Source organism: Nannospalax galili, unplaced genomic scaffold, assembly GCF_000622305.1.
Source record: "Nannospalax galili isolate Female #2095 unplaced genomic scaffold, S.galili_v1.0 scaffold767, whole genome shotgun sequence".
Lineage (NCBI taxonomy): Eukaryota > Metazoa > Chordata > Mammalia > Rodentia > Spalacidae > Nannospalax > Nannospalax galili.
The window spans coordinates 1,503,359-1,512,308 of record NW_008357164.1 but is presented as its reverse complement, the minus strand read 5'-3'; the positions used below and the strand labels follow the sequence as shown (position 1 = coordinate 1,512,308).

At 33.9% G+C, this 8,950-nt stretch overlaps 1 protein-coding gene across 1 annotated transcript in view; it reads left to right on the top strand.

Moving 5' to 3' along the window:
* Window positions 1–8,950, top strand: part of Col11a1 (collagen type XI alpha 1 chain) — a 227,622-nt gene that overhangs the window by 213,437 nt on the left and 5,235 nt on the right. Inside the window, exons 58-64 of the mRNA XM_008855066.3 lie at window positions 2,671–2,724; window positions 3,605–3,712; window positions 4,213–4,266; window positions 4,368–4,403; window positions 4,491–4,544; window positions 6,003–6,252; window positions 7,768–7,880. Coding sequence (XP_008853288.1) covers window positions 2,671–2,724; window positions 3,605–3,712; window positions 4,213–4,266; window positions 4,368–4,403; window positions 4,491–4,544; window positions 6,003–6,252; window positions 7,768–7,880 — 669 coding nt within the window. The remainder of the gene's footprint in view (window positions 1–2,670; window positions 2,725–3,604; window positions 3,713–4,212; window positions 4,267–4,367; window positions 4,404–4,490; window positions 4,545–6,002; window positions 6,253–7,767; window positions 7,881–8,950) is intronic.

The following is an 8,950-nucleotide window of genomic DNA, read 5'->3' as shown; positions in this document are numbered from 1 at the left end:
AACTGTTGAACCCCCCCCCCAAGCCCATATCCCCTTTTTTTTTTTTTAATTAGAAGAAGCATTTCATTGCAACAGCATTAACCTATTCAATAACATTTTTCTGAGCTAGGGTACATCTCTTTCAAAATTGGCTATACATTTTTAGGTTTACAGATGGATTATTACACTTACACAATCTTTTACTCATTATAAACTCTATAAGACATAAAATTAAATGGTTTTAATGTTTGAAAAAGATCTCCATTTCATTATTAAAATACACAGTTTCATAAAGAAAAAAATCATTTTTAATACAATTGACACTTAAGATGCATATGCGTTTCTAATCTCTGTATATCTGATTATTACTAATCACGGTCGGCAAAACCCCAGCTTTTTGATATATATTTTTTCTCTGTGATGGAAGAAGAAAATAATGATTTTCATGGCAAGCACATTGGATCAAGTTTTCAGAGTTGACGTCAAGTCCTTGTATTTTTTTCATCAGGCTCTGTTAACTAACAAAATTAGTTAAGACGTTTGCTGACTGTTTCTTTGTTAATACAAGGAATTTGTTACATTTGATCATTTCTAAAGCTGTCAGTTCTTAAGAATCCATGAAAATCTACAGCAGGCCTGAAGCTGCCAGACCTGTTGACTTTGTCATCTGGAACCCTAATTGTAAATTAGTTCTTGTGATCGTCCAACCCAATCAGTGTCCATGATCTTTCCATTGTCCTTGGTTTTGAAACATTTTAATTACAATAAATTATTAAGACAAAGAAGAAGTACTGTAAATTCTAAAACTCAGTTTCTAACATGTTAACAGGATACAAAAAGCTACTTCATTAGATTGTTGTGTATGTTAAAAATGTATAAATAATACTTAAATTTTATTGGGACTATTAAGAATTGAGTATATATTTCCAGCGATTATAGTGAGATAATGTCTACTACCTTCAAGAGAAAATAAATAAAAATTGAGATCAGAATTCAGAAAATTAGCCAGAGCCTCACATAACTATAGAGCCTCAATTTCAGGTTAGTGTGTACAGAAGTTATCTTTTCATTCAGTACAGTGTTAAGGAATTATTCCATATCTTACCAACATAGTGCTACTTGAACACAAACAAAAAATATTTTTAAATGTTTATCTAAATTTTTCCTGTAGATTTTAAAAATTATTTGACTATTAGAAGTTAGAGAATTTTTTAAAGTTTCACTGAAAATATTATAACCTTTAAAATTAGAATTTAGCATAGAAATATTTGATTGGGTGTATGATTTGGAAATCTTTTCTTTTTAAATTATTACAATTGAAAAATTTATATTTTCCTTATCTATCTATCTATCTATCTATCTATCTATCTATCTATCTATCTACCTATCTATCTATCTTATGTCTTTTTACTAACATCACATTTATTTCATCAAGATTACTAATATTATAATTAACTGTTAAACCTTGATATTTTAAACACATAAATTTATATAGAATCTTGAAAAAATATGTTAACATTGATCATTATTAACCCTTATTGAACTCTGCTTTTAAAAATAAAACTAGTTCTGCATCTAGAAGTATGGATTTTTTATTGAATATTTTTGTTTATTTCATACAGAACATCCCAAACAATCTTATTCATCTTTATACCCGCATCCTAAGTGGCACCATCTCATAGCCTCCCTCCTCACTGGAGCCCATATGTGCTGTCATTCCTGTTACTGTTCACTGTGTTGTCAGTGCACCCAACCATTCCCCAATGAAAGTCCATCCACTGAATCTAGTCAGCCTATCTAGAGTCCCTTGTTTTCAGAAGATCAAAGGTTTATTTATACTTATTCTATGTATTGCCTGCATGTTTGCTTGTATACCATGTGTGTTCAGTGCCCACGGAGGCCAGGAGAAGACATCATCAGATCCCTTTGAACTGGAGTTCCAAAACGATTGTGAGCTATGTGGATGCTGGGAACTGAAACTGGCTCCTCTGGAAGAGCAGCAGGTGCTATTAACTACTGAGCCATCTATTCAGCCCCTAAAATATGAATTTTTAATCAAATAGCCATTGCATTAGTTTTCTGAACACCACATCTAATTACCTGACACAAGCAACTTGGAAATCTGTATTTATTTTTAATTAATGTATTTGTGTTTTATGTATATGAGTGCTTACCTGCACGTTTGTAGGTGCAACACATATGTGCAATGCCTGTGGAGGCCAGAAGAGAGTGTCAGATCCCCTGTAACCTGTAACTGGATTTACGGACAGTTGTTAGTTACCATGTGGGTGTTGGGAACCCAGCCTGGGTCTGGTGTAAGAGCAACCAGTGCTCTGAACAACTAAGCCACCTCTCCAGCCCCCAGAAGCTTTTATTGTGGCTCACAGGCTCATAACAAAGAAGGTATGGCAAACAGAAGTCTCTGTCCCTGAAGATGGAACTGGGAGACTGTTCACATCAGGGCAGCTGACCAGAAAGAAGATACCTAAGGCAAGAACCTGGCCATCTACAATCTCTAGCCCCATGCCTAAAAGCCTATGTCTGCCAGCAAGGCCCCATGTTCAAAACATTCTACAGCCTTCCAAAACAATGCTGCCTGGTGACTAAGCATTCAAACATATCACGTTGTAGAAGATGTGTCACATTCAGACCATAACACTCACTCTCTCCATATTTTTTATTATTATTTAGGGACCTCCTGGATTACCTGGTCTCAAAGGTGACCCTGGCTCCAAGGGTGAAAAGGTGAGAGTAAAGGAATGTGTTGTTGCAATTTCATTATATTAACAGCAGAAGTCATGGCTTTCTCAAAGTCACATAGGTATTTTCAAACTCTATCACTGTCGTTCTGACCATAGGGAAAGATAACAGTTCTCAGATCCCCAAATGTGTTTAAAGAAGAAAAAATATGGAAATAACAATGAAAATAGTACCAGACCGTATGTTCTATCTTCTTAATGTTCATTTTGTAATACATATGAAGAAAGTATACATGATATAAAATAACTACCAAAAAATAGACTAATTAGCAAAATGACCATTTTTATGCTTTTAAAAATGAATGTCGTTTTTAAACCATAAATATTTTTGGAAGTAATATGATAATATGACCCCCAAGAATTTATGCTGTGTTATACCAAGTAAGGAAAATGAACCATTTATATAGTGGAATTAATGTGGTTTGGATTGCTTTTAAATCTCCAGAAGTTTTTAAAGACTAAAATGTCCCCCAAAGAATGAAAAATGTCATTGTAAATGAGATGCTTATTAAAATAATGAGTTCTAGGGTTTTTCTGCCACCAATACTCCATTTGACATTATTGGCTTATTAAGATGAAAGATACTGAAAGGAAACACTAAAGTTATTTTTCATAGAAAGTTCTTTGTTCTATAATGTTCCCAAATCTTAATAACAGCTGCTCAGCCTGTAGGTGTAAAACGACCTACTTACTTAAGTAGGAAGAGGGAAGATCTGAATTCGACATTCCATACAGAAGGGATATTGGAATCCCTCCATCATTTATTTTTATGTTTCTTGAATTTAAAATACAAATATTTTATGGATAGAATTTAATTATGGCTATAATTTTATATTACTGAAGTTTGTTTGCTCTCTCTTCCACAGGGACATCCTGGTTTAATTGGTCTCATTGGCCCTCCAGGAGAACAAGGGGAAAAGGGGGACAGAGGATTGCCTGGGACTCAAGGCTCTCCAGGAGCAAAGGGAGATGGGGTGAGTGCAGGGCAGACAGCCCTCCCACTCCATCCCAAAAGCACACACTCAGAAACAGGCTCGCATATATTCTTTTCATCATGATCAACAGAGTTCTTTGGGATGTCCTATTCTACTCTATATTAGCCCAGGCTGTTTTCAAAAAGCTTATTTTAATAAATTAACAACAGTATTTAAGTTACAATCCTTAAACATACATTTCAGTACATGTCTGCACAAACTTGAATCTTTATCATATGCACACCTTATTCTGAGAGCTTCTGGGACACAAAAATGTATGTGTGTCTTGCTTTCATGCTGTAGATGTGACACGAAGGGTTTCTATAGCAGTGGATGCTAAAAATGTTCAAATTAATTTGCAAACAATTTCTCTGATTCACAATGAGAAATTCTTAGGTTATCCTTAAATATTTTCAAATTATCAGTTTTGTAATGTGTGTGGAAAACATGAGAATGAAATAAACTGAAAATCTCATTAAACTTTGTGCTTCTTTTCCTAGGGAATCCCAGGTCCTGCTGGTCCCATAGGCCCACCTGGTAACCCAGGATTACCAGTAAGTACAAGAAGAAAGAAGCATGCTAGGTCAAACACAAGTATGCCATAGCATCGTATGGTCCAGATTTTTATCTGTGCTTTTGTCTTTGTCTTTTCTAGGGTCCTCAAGGCCCTAAGGGTAACAAAGGCTCTTCTGTAAGTACTTTTCTCATTGATAAGTTTTCAATAAAGCTATTACATCGCCTTCTCTCTTCATGTCTTGTTCTTTTCTCTTTCCAACAGGGTCCTGCTGGCCAGAAAGGTGACAGTGGTCTTCCTGGGCCTCCTGGACCTCCAGTAAGTACATGCTAACAAGAGTGACGTAGCAGTAATGGGCATAAAGACACTGGCAGTACTTTCTCTGGATTTATATGATGAAAAGGAAAAAACACATTCTGTCCAAAATACTGATTTTATGGGGAAAAATTAAACTATGTCAAGTAATCAAACCTACTGGTCAAGATTTATCTTTTAATTGGTTTGATTTCACTCTTTAAATATAAATATTTCTTAATTGTTTACTATAATAATCTTATGTTTTTCAAGATAATATGCATTTTGGTTACATGGTAAGGAAACAAACAGAATATATGCCACAAAGATCTATTTATACCTGGCTCTAGAAATAAAGATACAAATTCAGATGGTAGTCAATTTTTCCCTAATGCGTATATTGATAGCCTTACCAGAAATAATAATTAAATAAACATTTTCCAAAGTGTTAGAATTAAAATGTGAAAATGTGCCTACAAAATGTTATTATAGTTTTTGTTCATGTGCTGTGTTTTGTTTCATTCTGTTTTGTTTAGTTTTAGGAAGAATATTACCAGCTAAATGTGTATTGGTTTAGTCAGGGTACCAAATTAAAGTACTAATGGACTCTCAGTCTGGAGACCAAGGATCCCAGATGGAGGTGTCACAGTATTGGTGTCTATAGGGCTGTAGGGAAACACCTGTTCTGAACTTCTCAGTTTATATACGACCATTTTCTCCCATTGTCGCCTCAAATCTTACCCTCATGTGTGTTTCCAAAGCCATACTTTTCTCTTTTCATAAGAATCCCAGTCACATTCTATTATGGTAGACTCCAGTATATCATCCTAACCAATTATATCTTCAGTAATCGTATTTCTAAATAAGGTTGCGTTCTTAGGTACAGCTCTGGGTGTTAAGAATTCAACATACATGTCTCTATGGGGCAGAGTTTAATCTGTGACCGAATGGATTCAGTGTTCAGTGTGGTTCTATTCTTTCATACAGGCAAATTGTATTGACTTCAGGAGTACTTTTTGAAGATATACTATATATATTGAAATATGTTAATGTGAGCATATTTTTAAATCCTTCAAGATATATATTTTATTAAATAAAAAGGCAGCTATTTAAATACTGTCAGAGCTTTGAGATAGTGTTCCAATCCTCTGACTCTAAGATCTAGTTGTAAAGATAAGACACATAAAGCAAGAGTAATTAGGAAATAACAGGGTAACCTATATAACATGTCAGCAGAAATCTGTGCTATTGATGTACAAATAATGTACTAGCCATGATCTCATTCATACACCTATTTTAATATATTTACTATAAATTATATATAGCATATGTGTATAATAAACTGTCAATATATTATTTATTATATAGATATTGGAAAACTAAAACTAAAATAATTTCTAAAAAGAACAGAACCAGTACTAAATAAAATGACATAGTATTTTCTTTGAATCAATAATAACACTCACATTAACTCCCTTACAGGGTCCCCCTGGTGAAGTCATCCAACCTTTACCAATCTTGTCACCTAAGAAAACAAGAAGACATGCTGAAAACATGCAAGCCGACATAGTTGACAATATTCTGGATTACTCAGATGGCATGGAGGAAATTTTTGGTTCTCTCAACTCCCTGAAACAAGACATTGAACATATGAAGTTTCCAATGGGTACTCAGACCAATCCAGCTCGAACTTGCAAAGACCTGCAGCTCAGCCATCCTGACTTCCCAGATGGTATGTTAATAATACATGACCAAACAAGCACACTGAGCTGCTAAGTCACAGAAGTGCCATGTCAGCTCATTAATTTTAGCTAATGTAATTAATATATTCTCTAAATAAAACTAAAGCAAACAGCTATTAATTCTAGTCTAGTGGAGAAAAAGTTATTTACATTGTGCAATTCAAGAAATTCTGTGAAAAATACTTTGATGTTAAATAGGGTTTCACTAAATTTTGAAAAGATTAGTTTTGGATAATTGTCACTACCACAGATATATTTAGCATTGTAAATTACAAATAAAATAGTATTATATGTCCACATGTATGCATGTTACTCTACATTTATTACTTAATATGAGTAATATTATGTCAAAATTCTTACATTAGTATTGATACAGATATGTAAGATAAATACTTCACAATTATATGAATTATATATATGCATATATATAATATACGGCATCACAGTTGAATATTTGATCCATGAGTTTAGTGAGCACCGTATTTAAGAATCAGGTGAGGAAAACTTTATTTTTCATTGATGCACAAATAACCAGAACAACTACAAACAGTCACTTAATAGTAATAATTGTTTATTATGGGTACTGATTGTTAAAATCTCAATATATGTATACTTTTCTGAGGAGGTCACAGTTTTAGATATGATAACATAGTTGGTTAAGTCATCCAATTTAAACTAACAAGAGTATTTATCTAATTTTGAGTCTTTTACTTTATTCTGAAAGACATCACCTCCACCTTTTCAGTACACACACTACGAGCCCAGACATACACCTCACACACAAAATGATATTCAGGTTATAGTTAATAGACTGGCGTAATCCAGGGCATTATTTGACATGGAGCAGCACGATTCTAACTGTGTTACTCTCATTACTGACCGTCTCTACCTACTTAACACCAAATAATGGTTGTTATTGCCATTATAAAGTTTCTTCTACAATAGTTCAATAATTGCTTTAAAAGCAGAAAGCAGTTCCTCTTAGGACAACATTCAAAGAGAAACTGAATTTACTACAAGTTGTTTTGCTTTTAAATAAACAAAGATCTGGCAAGTAGATTATATCACTGTCATTGTCACACAGTCATATATGTTGATTATGACACTCAGATTAATAAAATTCAGTCACACATATGAGATTTGGACTCAAGTGCACCTGATTCAAATTGGAATAGAGTTTTATTGTGCATGGATAAGCATAATGTTCATATTTGAAGAGGTATTTATTAAACTGAAGTCTAAACATGATAAAAATGCTAAGAATAAAAACATTTTTTCCAGAAAAGTGTGTAAACCATTTACAAAGATTTGAAGCAGAAAAGACATAAGGCAACTCTGAACTATTCAGATCTACATTAGCATAGGCCAAAACATATTGGAGCGGTATCTATAAATACTCATTTTTTCCTAGTTCTTTCTATTGAAATTTGATATCTAATGCAGGTCAATTTGAAACTACTGAATTTGTATAATTTGTATATGAGATACTTTTTCTTAACTTCTAGGTGAATATTGGATTGATCCTAACCAAGGTTGCTCAGGAGATTCCTTCAAAGTGTACTGTAATTTCACATCTGGTGGTGAAACGTGCATTTATCCAGACAGAAAATCTGAGGGAGTAAGTACCAGTCTGTTTGGTGGTAGATGTTGATAGTTCCTGCCATGTTTTTGCAATATTGAACTAAACAGGAAGATTACACTGTCGTGTTTTCATTTATCTGCTTTTCTTACAGGGTAATTAGAGCATTTCATTTGCATAAACATGAATAAGGCACCAAAGTGATACAGTTAACAAACACTTCTTCCTTTTTTTTTTTTTTACCCAGATGTATTCTTTAAGCACCTGCTTGCTCTTTCAAATTCTATAACTTTGCATGACACAGCACAACTGAATCTGAAATTTTAGTGTGTGGATGGTATTCTCCTGCCCAAGTACCACTTAATAGAGCTCACAGCTGTGTAATATGCTCAAAGTGCAAAATTTTATAAAGTATTAATCTCCCATTTAAATGAACAAGCTCCAAATTTACATATATTTTGAATAATTAGTATCATTGAAGAAAGATTCCTGATTTTCACCTCACAATATGGTTATACTTGAGGTGTAGCTATAAAGATACAGGCAAATCATAAATATAAAGGAATATTTTCCACCAGGACAATAATATTTTGAGATATTCTATAAGTAGGACTTTTTTTGTTGTTAATTCAGTTAATAATTCCTAGGACAAAGCAAGTAACTTTAGGTGTAGCTAGCCTTCTGGGAAGAAAAGTTGAGTGAAGTTTGTGACCAAAGACTGGGTGATCAGGAAGAGATAAAGTCATTTGCATCTTCCAACCCCCACTGGCACATGGCAAGGCATACACCTCTGCTAGCTCCCAAAGAAATGGGAAGAAATAGAAAATGCCTCTTGTGCTACTTTTTCAAGTTTCCTGTGAAGCACTGTCAACAATTTTAGTTCACTAATCTTTACCAAAGAAGTGAGATTTTTAAAGGTTCTAAATATCTTCCTGGCTAGGAATGATTAGTTTCGCTTCCTACCAAAGACTTTTCCAGAACATCTAGCCTTTACTAACTACTAAAGAGTTCCAGAATCTATTGACTAGAGAATGCTGACATCGCTTGCCTCACTGGTTGAGGTCAGCAGTATTTTGAGCTTTCCTTTGGAAGACGACGCCTAAGACTTT